This window comes from Gymnoscopelus microlampas (assembly GCF_963454915.1).
Source record: "Gymnoscopelus microlampas genome assembly, chromosome: 23".
NCBI classification, from domain to species: Eukaryota; Metazoa; Chordata; class Actinopteri; order Myctophiformes; family Myctophidae; genus Gymnoscopelus; species Gymnoscopelus microlampas.
The window spans coordinates 19401381-19418892 of record NC_139960.1 but is presented as its reverse complement, the minus strand read 5'-3'; the positions used below and the strand labels follow the sequence as shown (position 1 = coordinate 19418892).

Sequence of the window (17512 nt, the reverse complement as noted above, 5' to 3'; positions counted from 1 at the left end):
TTACTCAGGTACTGTACTTAGTAAAATGTTGAGGTATTTTTTACTTTACTGTAGTATTTCCCATTTTCAGTACTTCTACTTATACTCCACTACATCTCAAGAGGCAAATATTATAATTTTACTCCACTATAATTATTTGAAAACTTCAGTTACTAGTTTGTAGATTTTGATTATTAGCCTATTACAAAACATATATCAGCCCTATATACATTTCGGCCATTTGAAAATAGCTACAAGCTCACAATACGTTGCGATGCGACACATTGTGAGCTTGTAGATCTGCTATTTTCAAAAAATATATATACATTTGAACAATTGTGAAATTCTGCATAATGAGTACTTTCTACTTTTTGATACCAATACGTTTGTACTTTTACTTTTACTTAAGTCCAACTTTTTACTCGTAACAGAGTATTTCTACGTTGCAGTATTGATACTTTTACTTAAAGGTAGGGGTAAGTGATATTCTTTGGTAAAAAATGTTTTGTTTGTTAAAAAGGTTAAAGTAGTATATTCTGATAGTAATCATTGCTACAGAGCGTTTGTTCGGTCACAGGAGTCTCTCCAGCTCTTTAGTAAACAGAATATAGTACATTTTCAGGTAGGTGACACATTTTAAGCCAATCAGGAGAGAGCACTGAAAATGCATTTTCCGTTTAATAAAGAGCTGGAGACACATGGGAGACTCCTTATACTGAACATTACAAAAGTAGTTAGGGTTCTATACTTGGTCCCGTCCTTTTTTCCCTCTACACCAAATCTCTTTGCCGAAATAGCCAGCCAATCTACAAGCTTGCGACATGCTGTGAGCTCTTTGTAGATCTACAACATCACTGAATGTTTGCCTGTTATGACATGCCCAGATTGTGACTATAGGGTTCATTTGGTTAATGACAATCAACAATCAGAATCAGGTTTATTGTCACATCACAGGTTTACAAGGTAAAAAAGTGGGTGAAATTCGTTTTAGTGCATAGTTCCCATCGTTATTTCCATAGAAAGAAGAGGGGGAGGAAGAAGAGGGGTGGGGTGAGGGGGCAAGTGGCAAGGAGATGGCACAGTGGCATAATGATTACTATTTCTATTATGTGAATAGTTATAAAAGACCTTAATAGTAGTAGTAGTCATTACATTATATACTTTAGTTGAGATAACTTAACTTGAGATACAGTGCATCAACGGATTTAACAGAACTTGCGAAATTGTAAAGTTAAATTACATCACTGATAAACGTATTCCACGAATGATGTGTTTATATCATTCTTTGTAATACTTAACAGTCATAATAATACAACTCACATATCAAGCAAGACATTGTTAAATACAAATTCCAAATTCACATCAAAGTAATACAATTATTTCCATAGACATTTGTTTGTGCATTTTGGGGCGTGAATAACAAGAGACATTCATCTTTTTCACCATAAATCTTTTTTTATATATAAATGTAGTGTAAAAACACTGGATCAGTGCTTGGAATAGTAAAAAGAGAATAGAAAGGCAAAAAGCATGACACCCGTTCTTCTCCATCTGTGCTTCCCAGGTAGACTGACACATTTTCTAGGCATTGATCCTCGATGGTTACTGCTTAGTGAGATTTAGTGTTGAACCTCATGATGTTGATCATGAGACCTAGTTGTTTGCTGTTCGTGTAAGGTCTTTAATTGCATTTGTGTGTGTTCCTAAGATCAGAGCCAAGTCATCTGAAAAATGACTTGGTGGCATGTGGAAAGGGTTTAACCTGAGGTGTGATGTGATGTCTCCCTCTAGTGGTCATATAGGTGTAATGCAGCATGCAATGACAAAGTCTCGACTATTAACGGTTGGGAAGACCGCTTATCAAACTTCACAACTACTATATTTCAACATAAACGAGAAAAGCTATAATATCTATACAATTTCATAAGATGTGACATAAGATATAAGGCTGGCAGTCAAACCCCACTACAAGAGAATTGCTTATAACGTCTTCAACGTTTTCAGGCCAAGGACCCCCTAGCTGAGAGAGAAATGAAGCAGGGACCCCCTAGCTGAGAGAGAGATGAAGCAGGGACCCCCTCTATATTGTATAAAATTGTGTTTCAAATAAACATTTGCTGCTCTTTTTTCCTATAACTCTTTGCCAAAAATAGCCGATCTACCAGCTCACAACGCCTCACGCTAGATCTGCTATTGTTGGCTGAAGTTCTCCTCAGAAAAGGGATGCTAGGGTTCAAGTGGTTAATGTAAAAAAAAAAATCACATCACACAAAGATTTGGCGGACCCCCTGTAGTAACTCTGAGGACCTCCTAGGGGTCCCGGACCCCCTGTTGAAGACCCCTGGCTTATAGCACACTTCAAACAATCATCGCAAGTTTAAATCCATAAGATTTGTAGTCAGTGTTGGGCGCCTTACTTTAAAAAAGTCATTAGTTAGTCTTACTAGTTACTTCTCCAAAAAAGTAACTGAGTTAGTAACTGAATTACTAGTAACTAGTTACTAGGAAAAGTAACTACTTGCGTAAAAAAGGTGTAATATGTCAAAGAATTTTGATTGTTTTTGGGAGCAGGTTTCACAAGCCAGGTGCATAGAGTAGAACAGCATAGACAGGTACTTACTACTTACACATAATAACCACACACACACACACACACACACAGCCCATGGTAACAGAAAGCTTGGGGACGCTTGACATAGTAACGGAGCACATTTCATTGTCAGTGACGGTAACAGCGTTGCAACGATGGAAATTGTAATAATTAGATTACTCGTTACTGGAAAAAATAACGGTGTTAGGTAACGCCGTTTATTTAAACGCCATTATGCCCAACACTGTTTGTAGTTGAATAAAATGATTTCCGTTACCATACTCTTTGTGTAAATCTGATGCCACACGGCTGATGAACCTCACATTCAACAAATGACACAGCCAGAACCTTCGTCAGAACCTTTCTGTGGCGCAGGGGGAGGTGCTGGTGCTGGTACATATGCGTTATACGAGGGTACCGGTGCAGGTGCTGGCCTTGGTGCAGGTGTACTAAAGTATGAGGTCGTCTTCATCTCGTACTTGATGAGATACTCGGGGTAGATCTGGTGCTTCTCAAAAACCACAAATATGGACGGGTTACTGCCGTTATCCACACAGCTGTCGTAGAAGATGGTGTCCCCGCCGTCTTTGGAGGGAGGTCGAACGTACCGGGAACACCCCGCGGTGTAGTCGCCCACCAGCACACGGGACACGAACATGAACTTGACGGTGGACTCACCGGTGTAGTTATGGGAGTATTGGGCATCCCTGGCAAAGTAACTGCCTGAGATTGAACACAGAAATGGGAGATGTCGGCAAGGCTTCTTTTTTTCTGGTTCACCATGTAGAACAGTTTAACTTTTTCATGTCACAAACAGTGTTGCCAGATTCTGTGAGAGAAACAAGCAACCAGGTCTAGGAAAACCAGCCCAAAAGAAGCGACTATGGGCCACATTTAACATATACATCAGCTATTTGAAAATAGCAGATCTACAAGCTCGACGCGTTGTGAGCTTGTAGATCTGCTATTTTCAAATAAAATTTTGCGGGGAAATTATAATAAGCAGATCTGGCAACCCTGGTCACAAACCCCCAAATGTACTCTCAGACTCACAGTGGTGACACTGAAACATATTATTAGCATAGTGACTCAAACATTATAATACTTTCGAGCAAATGTAATTATATTTAAATTAATGCCGTCATTTGCCTGGGGACCCCCTGGAACCCCGTCAAGGACCCCTGCAGTGTCGTTGGACCCCACTTTGAAAACCCCGGTTCTAAGAGTTTAATTCATTGCTTAGAAATGTATTCATTTGTAGGTATAATATACTTTGTTGTATGGCAATAGCGAAAATTATTATTATATATGTATACATATCTTTTTATTTATAAATGTTTTTTGAACATTTCCACTTCTAATAACATTCCCAAAATATGGATGCAAGGTTTAATGTCGTTAAATAATTAAAAAAGTATAAAAAGGAACTTGAACACTCAACTCACCTTTCCCGTAAGCAGTACCATGTGTGCCACAAATTCTCCAGTCAAAGTTGTTGAGGCAGATGGTGTCTGTATGTTTGGAGTCCGTGCCATGGAAGAGCTTCCTCTCTGCCACATTCTGACCTCCATTGTTCTTCTTCATCAGATCCTTTTGCCTTTTCGTAATCCAACAAGAGGAGAAGTTATAAACGTATAAAGCACGTGGTCAATAATATCATGCAGTTTGCATGGCAGTTCAGATATATAAATAGCAAAGAACAGCGGCGATGTGACAGGTCAAGTGATATTTCAGTTCTGTTTTTTTTTTGTTTTTTTTAAAGATTTTTTTTGTGGCTTTTTTATGCTTTTATTAGAGAGGGATAGGGAAAGTAGGCTGACAGGAAATGGGGAGAGAGATAGGGGGGTGACACCCAGCAAAGGTCGTCGGGAACGGGAGTCGAACCCGCGACACGCTGTCAGGCTGGCATTGCAGCCTAGGGTGCCTGGACCGCCACGCTGCGGCCCAGGCCTCAGTTCTGTTTTAAGGACGTACCACTGAAAGACTTCCCAAAGTGCTTTGTTCTGAATCCGTTCTATCTGGTGAATGTCCACTCCTGTCAGGGTGTTGCGGAATATACCCTCGATTTCCTTGTATTCCACTGAGGCGGTTGTAAGGGCAACTCGCTGGAGGGGAAAGAGGATATGGAGTCATGTTAGTTATAATGTTCCCCAAAGGAGCACCACTAAAGTTGTACCAAAAACCTGTGGTAAAGGTCCTGTTAAAGTGTTTAGTTTTTGTGCAGATTAATAGAATAAATACAAGAATGTGAAATGAAAATCACTCTTAATTTGTCTTAAATTCATAGCTACAAACGTTGTGGGAGAGTAGGAGTGTGTATTTGCGTGCGTGTGGGCACTGTCATCTATTTCACTTTTCAGCAGTAAACTAAGCAAAGCATAACAGAGTTGATTCTGAGCGGGTTTGAGTGAGCGTCACACGTCAGACAGGGTTGTTTACACATGCACTGTGCATGAAATCAGGAAATTAATGGGAAAAATTACCAATCGGGAGAAATGGTAAAAAATAGTTTGACTCCTGTGAGAATCGTGAGTGTTGGCAGGAATGGGCTATGTGGCACTCATTTTATGCCTCATACTGCACATGTAAAAGTCTTTACAGTTATCAATTACTATGCAAACTACATGAATCACGCAGTTCACTTTGATTTAAAATACTTCTTCAGGAAGCGCCACCATATGCCACAACTAATGCCTCAAAGTAGTGGGGAAGACATTGTCGAGTTTGCATTGATGGATTATGGCCTCACAACTTGAAAAATGAGTTCCAACAGAGTACTGCAGCACCTACAGCCAAGATTACCATTCAAGAAATAATTGGCCTTCACAGCCATACCAGGCACTGCATCACAAATCTCTGACCTTACCAGACACAATAATATTGTTTCCCCGAGAAAACTTTGGCCTATATACTGTATAAAGTTAAAGACCAGGCAAGCCCATAAATGGCCATGCCTGATGCACAGCCCTTTACAGACTGACATGGCCCATAACACTTAGCAATATTGCTATATTTGAGGGGTGAATGGCATCACTGCTTAGTTCACTGTTGCTCACGGCAGGTCAGAATAATCTGAAACTGCCTTTTAAATCGACAACTCACACAAATTACAAAACTAAAAGGTAGACATTTGCTGAAAAGGTAGACATTTGCTGAATGAGTAATCTCTCCTGGTTGGATTAAATTGGTATCCTGACCTAAAAATGCATTTCTAATTACTTAACACATTGGGTGCCAAAACCGTTTTGGGAATACAACCGTGGAGCAAAACCGTATATATACGTTTTTTGAAAAAAAATATTTTTTGAAAAAGAAAAAAAAAATCTTTTTTTTTTTTTTTTTTTTTTCACAGCACCAGGAGATATCATTTTCCGAAGATTTACACTCCAATCCACTTCCTGGTTAACTTATGACTTCAAAAGCCTGTATCTCGGCTCCTAAAAAATGGTTAAAAATCCTGGCACTCAACGTACATTTTTTTAATAAACCTCTGGCACCCCAAGTGTTAAGAGCTGGAGAGACGGGGAGGCCCCTCTTACTGAACAAACACTCTGTAGCCCCCCTTTAACCATTTTCTTTTGTGTCCTATATGACAACGTTTCATGCAAATCAGTTTATAAATGTTGGAGATCAATCAAAATAACACCTATCTATCCAACTCCATTGGCAGAGATGAATATGTATAAGCAGTATATTCTGTGGAGTTAAGAAGTGAGTAGGAAACTGAGCTGCAGAGAGTACGTATGTATTAATTTATAAGCTATGGGTAACGACACACTGCAGTGAAAGCCAATCCAGACGGATGTGAAGACAGAAATGGTCAAAATGATATGATCCTTTAAGATTTGAGGGGCCCTTGATGACAGTGGATCTTATTTGGGGTACTTAGGTACTTTTCCTTACTATGTTACAGTTTAAAGTTCCATTGTATGAATGAAATAAAATACCTTGTATCCCGTTTCAGGAGTCTGTAACTTGTCCCAGTGTGCTGGCAGAGCTGTGAAATTTGATTGATTCCGCGCAGGCCTTCGGCTGAAGAAATGTAGATTTACAAAACTATTTTGTCAATATCAGAAACAATCGATATCGTGGCTTCATGTCTGTAGCCTCTCCTCAACTCTTAAGCCAATCAAAAATTTGTTTCAGTGTATAATTGAAATTTCTCGTGTTAGAAACGTTCAACAAATTACCTTGTTTTTATTACTTGTGCTTCAGCTGAAGAAACAAAGACAGGCCGTCTTCTCACCAGCCTCTTGGTGCCATATCGTTTATTAGTTTGGATCATATCTGAAAAAGAAAAGTGATAATACAATATATGTATATACTTCGAAATGGCTTCAATACATGTGGCATAGTTTTAATGAGCCACGTTGAACAATGCATTTTTACCTTGGAAACTAAGCGTGTATGTCTGTGACCCAGCAGTGAACTCCACCTCAGCTTTGTCATCACTCTGGAACTTCTGCTCCAGGTCTGCACTGCTGATGGCCGCCATGCTGTGTGCACCGGTCATGGTCTAGAACACAGGTCAAGCAAAGCATGTGAAGCCCATTTTCAGTGGTGGAAAAAGTACTCAAATGTTTTACTTAAGTAAAAGTATCAATACTGCTATGTAAGAAGTACTCCGTTACAAGTAAAAGTCCGGAATTCAAAATTTACTTGAGTAAAAGTACAAAAGTATTGGTATAAAAATGTAATTAAAGTACCAAATGTTAAAGTTAAAATAAACAGAAGTAAAATGTTTGAAAATAGCAGATCTACAAGCTCTAGTGATGTGCGGGTCGGGTTTTTTCATGACCCGCCCCGCCCCGCCACGGAACCCAACCCGCCTCAACCCGCCCCGCAAAACCATTTATAAAGCTATGGCTCAACCCGCCCCGCGACCCGCGGTAAAAAAAAAAAAAATCGGTAAAATCATGAAGGAAAGTAATCTTCAAGTATACACCCCAAGTGTATTCAAACTGTTTTATTGTTATTATTCTTATTCTTATTAGGAATAAAGACAAAACAAGAGCATGTGATTTTACGGGTCGACCCGCTCATCACTAACAAGCTCACAACGCGTCGCATCATGACGCGTTGTGAGCTTGTAGATCGGCTATTTTCAAATAGCCTATGTATAAAATAAGGCTAAATTGGTTAATGTATGTTTTATAATATAATAATTTATATCTGCAAAGTAACTACATTTTTAAATAATTGTAGTGGAGTAAAAATACAATATTTGCCTCTGAGATGTAGTGGAGTAGAAGTAAAAGTACTGAAAATTGGAAATACTCCAGTAAAGTAAAAATACCTACAAATTGTACTTAAGTGCAGTACTTGAGTAAATGTACTTAGTTACTTTACACCACTGCCCATTTTTTACCACTGGGCACATCTGCAGTGTTAACACTCTGGACTAGTGTTGCATATTGATAATAGCCGATCTACAAGTTCACCACGCACTGCGATGCAACGCATTGTTAGCTTGTAGATCTTTTTGGGGGGCGTGCGACTCCGGCACCCAACCAAGTATAAATTAAGCATTATGAATTGTCTTAATATTTGGGAAGCAATTGGGAAGCTGGGACTAAGTTGTCCTTTCTGTATTGTTAATGGCCTTCCACTCACAGCTGAGGCATACAGGTTCCAGGTTCCGAACTCGTCCTCCCAGTACCAGGCCCACTCAGTGGTGAAGATGAAGGTAGGTTGAAGCACGGAAGAGACGGTGGAGAGACGCCGGGCACTGTTAAGTCCACAGGTCATGGTGTCAAAGCACACAGGCTGGGTACTGCTACTATAGAAAAAAGACAGTAAGAGAAATCACATAATGCACATTATACTGTATTTCTGATGAAGCCACATGCGGCTCCCACCTTCACTTGATGCGGCCCGCAGGTTAATATCAGAATTAGGGTTGTCCGATATTGGCTTTTTTACCGATAACCGATATACCGATATTGTCCAACTCTTAATTACCGATACCGATATCAACCGATACCGATATATGCGGGGATTATTGTGATCAGGGTAAGCTCAAATTTCATATCACACACACCATATACAGTAAGAACTCCTGTAACTTATTCATAAATCAAAAAAAAATTTTTTTTTTAAAAGCCGATACCGATATTTTCCCGATATCAATTTTTATGCTAATATCGGCCGATAATATCGGGAGGCCGATAATATCGGACATCCCTAATCAGAATACTGATATATTATTGATTTCAGCTGTTACAATTCCAAACATGACCCGCTTTGATTACTTCAGTCTATATTAGTAGCTTAATGATAGTATAAAAATTCTATTGTCTTTTTCATGTCCAATGTATTTGTGTTTAAGTTCATAAAGTTAACATAAGAATAACTAAATGCATTTGAAATTAAATAAAAATGTTACTTTTCAGGATTCGAATTCAAAAATAAAAAATAAATCTGGATTCCAATTCAAAAGTAGCAAAAGTAGCCGATCTACAAGCTCAAAACGTGTCGCGCTGGGACACGTTTTGAGCTTGTAGATCGGCTACTTTTGCTACTTTTGTGTGACACATAATGGCAAAGTACGGCATTAATTTACGAAAAAAGTTAAAATACGGAGATAAAACGCTCCTCCCCGGCAATGTGGCCCTCTGGAGTGAGTATGGAAATATAGTGGCCCTCTCCATCATCAAAGTTGCCCACCCCTGCTAATGACAATAATCATGACAAGCTCATGATTTTATTACTACAGTACACATACTGAATGAAACACAGGAGAGCATAGGTGCCGATTCCAGGTGCTTCAGGCCAGGCTAATGTTTCGCCCAGAATATGGATGCTGGGGTTCAAGTGGTTTAACTGTTTTGAGCCTGCACTGGCAGAAGTGTAAATCTGTGCCTGAGCAGTGTGTCAGCTACCAAACCAAGACAACCAAAAAAAGGGATTTAGAATGCTGTGATCCTAAAAGCTCTCTGCTAAGGATGGTGTTCTACATTTACTTTGAATTACCATTCTGCAAACAAGCACAGAGAACACGATGATAGCAAGGTAGTGACATAGGTAGTGTGATAGCAACCCCAGTGCCCTGAGGTTTATTATGCACACTAGACCATACCCGGTCGACGCATCCGTGGGGGGATATGCGCACATGATCTGGCAACCCGGGAGGCGACATTGTTTGACACATAAACGCTAATAAGAAGCTGAGATTTGATGAAATTGAAAAACGGGCTTCACAGTTGCGTTCAGATGGTAATGGTCAATGGCTGTGTGCAAAATCAGAGCAATTGGTCCAGCCAGTGAGGAGAACCGGGTGGTGACACCACTACAGAGGGACACCACTACAAACGGACAGACAGAGGTTACTAGAATTATAGTAGGATAGAGCGATTTATTATGCACATAGAGCAAACATATATATATACATTTACACAAGCCATATTACATGACTGGAAGATATTAGTCATATAGCTGATACGGAAGTAAGCAAGACAAGACAGGAGCAGACAGACGCGGTACAAACATTATGCTGGGAAGGACTAGGTGAAAAGTACCAGTGTTTCCCCTATATGCATTAAGCAGTGGTGGGCCGCCACCCCTTAAATCTGGCCGCCACAGTATGTTAAAAAAAATCATTCATTTTTTTTTTTTAATCATGGACATATCCGTGATTGGCAGGTAATGTGTTTAGTAAGAAGTGTGAGTGCTTCCACCACCACTGTCTTTTTTGTTATGTTTGACAGTTTGTCTATAGTACTTGGTCTAATAAAAGTATATTTTCCTAAATCTGGAGACAATTCATATGTAAACTATACAGATATTTTCCTGCATGCTGTGCACATGTACAATATAAGTCTTCATGTTTGAGCACAAATATGCATTTTTAGAACCCAAAAATGTTTGCCGTGTGCTTTGCGTGCACGCCACGCATCCTCCCCCTCACCTTCAGCTTCTGGCTAGGGGAAACACTGAGTACTGTGCAAAAACGTAATCCATATGATTACACAGGTTAGGAGGAGTATCCTCCTATCCTCCTATAATAATTTGACTAATAATTTGTCTAATAATTTGACTAACCTCTGTGGCCTTGGTTGGTTGGTTGGTCTGTATGCCGTTTCTCCTCACTGGCTGGAGCACTTGATCTGATTTTGCACAGAGCCATTGCCCATTACCATCTGAACTTAACTGCGAAGCCCGTTTCTCAATTTCATCAAATCTCAGCTTTTTATTAGCCATTATGTGTCAAACAATGGGAGATGACGTTGCCAGGTTTCACGGGTTCACGCGAGAAACAAGCAGCAAGGTCTGTACTTTCGCCTGCGCCCTTCACAGGGGCTTGGGTGCTCATATCCCCCTACGGGTATGGTCTAGTAGTTATAAAATAATGTACAGACACTGGGAGGGGTGAAGCCTCATGCATATTACAATGCTGCCGCTACAGTATATATCTACATTGGAACTCTGAAAGAGAGAACGTGTACGATCTAACGTGTGTTTGTGGCAGTGTATGCTAGAGCAATGGTGCATGCAAATGCTCTGTCTGTGTGGGTGTGTGCATAATGTGGGTGAGAGTGCATGTAAATAAGTGTTAAGAGGATGGGAGGGATTATATTGTGTGTGCATTGGTATTTTATGATAGTTTTGTGTACTTTTTGCACCATGACGATTAGAATTTCCCTAACCGGGATAATAAAGTTTACCTTGACCTGTTATTTTAGTCTATCATGTTGATTGTTGAAATGTCTCTTGGTGCTTTGTTTTTTGTTGCTTTTGTGTACCCTACCTCGTGTGTAAAGCACTTTGTAACACATTTTTGAAAGGTGCTATACTAGTACATACTCGTATGTCTTTTTAGGGTCACAGTAGTCTTTCTCGATCTCCTCGTTGTTGGGCAAAGCAACCCACTGTCGCCCGTCTCTGACTTCCCATCTGTACGGCAGCTTGGAATGGGCTTTGAAACACTTTGCGTCTGAAACAGCAGAAAACCACAGATTAACACCATGAACAAACATGAAGATTAGTTTCAGAAACACAAGATGATATAATAATTACTTTTCATACGGATAATAGTAGCTTAAAGTACCGTTTATTACTACTCACCGGTATGTATACAGTGGCCCTTGATGAAGAACAGGCATATCTCAGTTGTATCTAAGAAAACATCAAAACAAAGAATATTATTTTGTGAATGAATAGCTTACCCTGCAGCTAATGCTTTAGAACATGGGTCTTCAACGTTTTCAGGCCAAGGACCCCCTAGCTGAGAGAGAGATGAAGCAGGGACCCCCTCTATATTGTATAAAATTGTGTTTCAGTTTAAACTTTACTTGGTCTGCTTTTTTGTCCCTCTACACCTATACCTCTTTGCAAAAAATAGCAGATCTACAAGCTCACAACGCCTCGCAGTGCGTTGAGTGCATGAGCTTGTAGAGCTGCTATTTTTGGCTAAAGTTCTCCTCAGAAAAAGGGATGCTAGGGTTCAAGTGTTTAAGGTAAGGCGGACCCCCTGTTGAAGACCCCTGCTTTACAAACTGGCTTTTTGTCTTTACCTTTCATGGACTCAGAGTTTTTCTTTGGTACGACTCTTTGTCTGTTGTTTTTCTTGTCAGGTGGTCCAGGGACATCATTGGTGCCCATGGCACCTGCAGCAGCACCAAGGAGATCATCAACAGAACCAGCTCTGCGCTGCGGTTGTTGTTGTTGTTGTTGTTCGCTGTGCTTGCTGTTGAGGCGCTCTTCAAAGTGCAAGGTCTGTTTGTTCATGTAAACAAACTTCATAGAGGAAAGCATGTGGTTGGTCACCCCTCTACCTTGCAGAGTTTTCAATGGGTGGGGCTCATAGAAATCATGCGCCTTTGGGCAGTTACAGGCGGTGTTCAGGTATCTCTCACAGATGTGGAGCCTTGTGCAATTTTCACCCTTCTGGCACCTGTCCTTGTTGTAGTCGAAGCATATCTAATAAGAAAAGTATGAGAAATTGTGGGCACATAACATACAGTATGTAAGTCAAATATTTAGTATTGTTCTATTCAGACACAAAAACGTACACACACACACACACACACACACACACAGCGTCCAAAGATAATTTCAGAGTCTAGAGATATACTGTAGTAACTTGCACAGAACTGCACTTTAATTTTGAGTTCAAAGTCCATTTAAACCTGTTTTTGGTCCGTAGCGTTAGAAGGAGTTCCTTATAATGGGGATGTTTGGGGGGGGGCCACCAAAGAAAATCTTGCTTAGGGCCACGAAAATCCTAGGGCCGGCCCTGAACACTATGGACCAGAGCTAATTTAAACCCATGACCCAAGATTATGACAGCCAGCAATATTTCCAAAAACTATTAAAAAAATAAAATAAAAATGCATTATCAATATTTCAGTCAATTTAAATTCAGTTTCCTACGTGTTGATCCATCAGTATATGCACTTTAAATAAATAAATACATAAATAAATAGGCTAAAATGCCTATTTATCCCAAAAGAGGAATCAGATGTTTGCCGGGACTCAAACTATTGAAAATAGCAGATATACAAGCTCACAATTTATGGGAAGGCCATAGCTGAATGGTTAGTGAGCCCGCCTAGGGAGCCAGAGGCCCTGGTTGCCCCAGGTTCGATTCCAGGCCAGGTCAGCATATGTGTCGATGAAATGAAATTTGTCCCTGAGCAAGACTCTTAACCCCTAATTGCTCACAGGTTCTCATTGGAAACAAGACCGCAAGGACTTTCATGAACGACCTGTTAAAAGGAATTATCCTTATCCTTACAACGCGAGCTTGCAGATCTGCTATTTCCCCTACTTATTAAACATTTGTTTTCTAATTAGGGGAAGGTCTTTGATTATTGTTGGTTTATTCATGAAATTCTTTTTAAAAACTGTTTGAATTTGTTTTCCACTCATGAACATTTTTGAATGTTAGTGGAAATCTTTATAAAAATATTTAAACATTTATAATAATGAATGACACATTTTAGGAAACAAAAAATTAAAGTGATATTTACTCGTGACCCACGAAAATTGAGCCGTGACCCACAAACCTGGTCCCTGAACCATTGTTTGGGAAACAGTGATAAAGAACATACAGCAGCCCACTTACAGACGGAAGCAGTGTCTGGTCATTCTGGAGCAACAAGGTGCGAAGTTCACTCATGGTCAGATCCGCCAAGCCATGTCCTCTTAGAACTGAAGCATTCTGTAAGGAGTTCACTTCGTGTCCGAACTTACATGGTCTCCTATAAGAAGTAGTAGTTGTTGTAAACATGGTTGTCAAATTGGAGAAACATATGGCCCCAGGCCAGCTAGGCGTTTTACACACTAAAACATGACATGACTCACTGGCCTAACTAACAGCTGGACAAAACTCAGCCTTCGATTAGGCTAAAATACAATTAATTAATTAATTTCAAAAAATTGTTACAACAATGTGACAATAAGAATGGAACTAATAGCCCTCAAACATGCCTGTCATATCATGACAGTCATGGATGAACTTCAACCTGGTGTTTGCACTTTCTCCATTTACGGCCCGACATCTACATAAACGTTCAGAATTCAAATATAAAGTGCATATACCATGGCCACGGATGTTACAATTATGTTCGGGCACTCAGGAGTACCCGTTTTCCCCGCATTGTTCAATAAAAATCATTTTAATCCGATCGGTGCCCATTTTCTTCCCATTTCCTCCATATGCTTTCAACTACGCGAAGTGTACTGCACTCTGATACATTATAACACTGAGAACATGGCCACCAATCGGATTAAAATGCTTTTAATTGAAGAATACGGAAGATACGGGTACTTACTTCTGAGGGCCCGTACATAATTGTAAGATCTGTGGCCATGGGGTAAGCACTTTATATTTTGAAATCTCAACGTTTATGTATGTAGATGTACGGGCTAAAAAGGGATAAAGTGCAAAACACCAGGTTGAAGTTCATCCATGACTGTTATGATATGACAGAGTCATGTTTCAGGGCTATGGCTCCAGCGAGATGTTTTACACACTAAAACATGGCAGTTGGACAAAACTCTGCCTTCGATTAAGCTAAAATAGCTACTGTTAATTAATTTAAAAAATATTGTTCCAACAATGCAGTGGTGTAAGGTAATAAGTACATTTACTCAAATACTGTACTTCAGTACAATTCTGAGGTATGTTTTACTTTACTGGAGTATTTCCAATTTTCAGTACTTCTACTCCACTACATCTCAGAGGCAAATATTCTACTTGTCTTTTACTTTACTACAATTATATGAAAACTGTACTAGATACTTTGTCAATTTTGATTAGTATTACAAAATACACAAATCACCCACTTCAACCCTATATTCATTAGCAGATCTACAAGCTCTGCATAATAATAAGTACCTACTACTTTTGTAGCTGTAGATCTCTCGTAGACGTATTTATGATTCTGACGTTATCAATCTACGAGAGTTGTAGGGTTCACCCCCCATGGACAGAGGGACTTTCAGGACTATACCCCATAGACACTCCAAACATGTACAAATTGAAATAAAGGTGCTTAATTCCCCCACGCCCCAAATATTAACTCTCACTACGGGGTAGTAGTTTAATGTAATAATCCATATCTTCAAATAAATAAGTGTTTTAATGCCGTCTGTGGCCGAACGCCATTTTTTCACCTTCGTTTACTTCCTGTTTACATTGAGTGTAATTCTGGGTTTCACCAGAAGGGCGCGTCACTACCGCCCATTGGGAACTTCCGACAGAATCGGCTACAGGCGGCATTAAAACACTTCTTTATTGAAAGATATGGATTATTACATTAAACTACTACCCCGTAGCGATAGTTAACATTTGGAGCGTGGGGGTAAGCACCTTTATTTTCAATTTGTACATGTTTGGAGTGTCTACGGGGTATAGTGCTGAAAGTCCCTGTGTCCATGGGGGGCGAACCCTACAACTCTCGTAGATTGAAAACGTCAGAATCATAAATACGTCTACGAGAGTTGTATTCCACAGCTACTACTTTTGGTACTTTTGCTCAATGCACATTTTGAATTCCGGATTTTTACTTGTAACAGTATAGCCTATTTCTACATTGCAGCATTGATACATTAACTTAAGTAAAAAATGTGAGAGCTTTTCCCACCACTTGAACCTACCTTCCCTGTGCAAACGGACACTCTCCAACCAAGAACTTCTTACACAGGTGTAGATGGGGACATTCCCATCCAACACAGTTTGGGTTTTTGCAGATTCGAAGACTTGTTTTTGCGATCACCTTCTGCTGACCGTTCAATACGGCCCAAGAAAACTTCTCCCGATTCTTAATGATATCTCTGACGTTTTCAGAGCTGTTGTCCATAGATATATTAACCACCAACTCGTCAACATTGACCGATCCATTATTCGCACAGATAAATTTGGTTATTTCGCCCTCAGCCATCTGAGTTCGGGTTAAACTCATATAATCGGAATCCGCGAACATGTTTGTTTGCGCACTGGAGAGAGTCACACGCTCATATTTATCATAGCTGTGTCAAGAGAGCGTAAAAAAGTGTCGTCATGCTGGACGAGCTTAAGCATTTAGGTTCCGGTATTTTATTTCAAGATAAAAGTAATTGTAGCCTGCGGGAGTCGGACCGATATATTATAACTGTGTGTGTGTGTGTGTGTGTGTGTGTGTGTGTGTGTGTGTGTGTGTGTGTGTGTGACCTCTCAGCCAGTGTCACAGCTGCAGCCTATTCCATTGGTAGGTAGCGGAGCTGAGCAGAGGTGATTGAGGGTTGGCTGGGGGGGGGGGTTACCAGGCTAGGCTACACCTGCTGTCAATCTCGGCTGGGGAGGAACCATAGAGGGAGGAACCAGTGAACAGGCAGCCATATTGGAAAGAAATTGGGCCCCTTCCTTACTTCCTTAACAGGTGTTACCAATGACACTAATGAAGGTTCTGTTCCATTTAGTGGAGCACATTGGTTCTCAATCTTTTTTTATTTCAAGGACCCCCATAACTCTGAGAGTGTACAAATGGAACCAAATGGACCATTTGGTTCCATTTGTACACTCTCAGTTACACACCGGCAAGGGGCCATTTAGAACAACCTCAAGGTACCATCCATGAGGGTCCCTGGACCACACTTTTAGACCCACTGGTGTAGCAGAGTGTTTCCAGTGAGTCAACATGCACAATATCAGCACCCTCACTCTGTTTGACCAGAATGGAACAGAGCCTTCATTAGTATCATTGGTAACACCTGTGAAGGAAGTAAGGAAGAGGCCCAATTTCTTTCCAATATGGTGTCTGTGCACAGAGCCTAGTAGCTGGGAGCTGCTGGACCAACAGTAGAAGCCCCCTGGTGGTATGTTATGTTATGGTTTTGAACTTTTGTGTTTATTTTTATTTTTTTATAAAATTTTATCCCACGATTTTGTAACCCCATTTTTTACAATCCTGGGCACTACCTTCCCTCTGCCAACCTAGGGAGGCCAGGGCCGAGCACATGTCTCCTTCAATGCATGAGAGCCAACTGACCTTCTTGTCACCTGACAGGGGAGAGTTTCCCTGGTTGGACGTAGCGCGTGGAGGGAACGCCTGATTATGGATCCCACCAACGCTCCAGGATATAGACCCGCCTTACCTGTCTGATTGGCTCCCTGGCAGGCATAGTTTTACTGAGGTTAGGGTTAGGGTTACGGTTAGGTTCAGGCATAGTCTTACTGAGGTTAGGGTCAGGCTTAGGGTTAGGTTTAGGCATAGTTTTACTGAGGTTAGGGTTAAGGTTAGGTATAGGCATAGTTGCAAAAACGAGAACTGTCAATCACAGCGACTACTGACCAATCACAGCGGGTTTGCCAAGAGCTGGCGTGGGATCCATAATAACGCGGAAGTAACGCATTATTCCAACCAGTTCCTTTCCCCTCCATCAGGCGCCCCGGCTGGCCAGGGGGAGGCAGTATAGTGACCAGGATTACTGCATGTTTTTGTGGGTTCCTACCCTAGGGGA

General features: G+C 40.6%; 1 protein-coding gene across 2 annotated transcripts; it reads right to left on the bottom strand.

Moving 5' to 3' along the window:
• Nucleotides 1–899: 899 nt before the first annotated feature.
• On the bottom strand, nucleotides 900–16025 carry LOC311040013 (protein mono-ADP-ribosyltransferase PARP12-like). Of its 2 annotated transcripts, XM_084050081.1 has the most exons (14): nucleotides 15671–16025; nucleotides 13635–13770; nucleotides 12082–12487; nucleotides 11633–11683; nucleotides 11372–11501; nucleotides 8183–8348; nucleotides 6959–7085; nucleotides 6760–6856; nucleotides 6517–6601; nucleotides 4544–4674; nucleotides 4015–4166; nucleotides 2825–3292; nucleotides 2331–2378; nucleotides 900–1964 (listed from the first exon to the last, which is right to left on the bottom strand). In XM_084050081.1, exons 1-12 carry the CDS (start codon nucleotides 15994–15996, stop codon nucleotides 2895–2897), a joined length of 2205 nt encoding a protein of 734 aa, XP_083906207.1. In that variant the 5' UTR covers nucleotides 15997–16025; the 3' UTR covers nucleotides 900–1964; nucleotides 2331–2378; nucleotides 2825–2894. The 2 variants fall into 2 exon arrangements, with proteins under 2 accessions (XP_083906207.1, XP_083906206.1); XM_084050080.1 differs by having other exon boundaries at nucleotides 900–2378.
• Between the last annotated feature and the right edge of the window lie 1487 nt (nucleotides 16026–17512).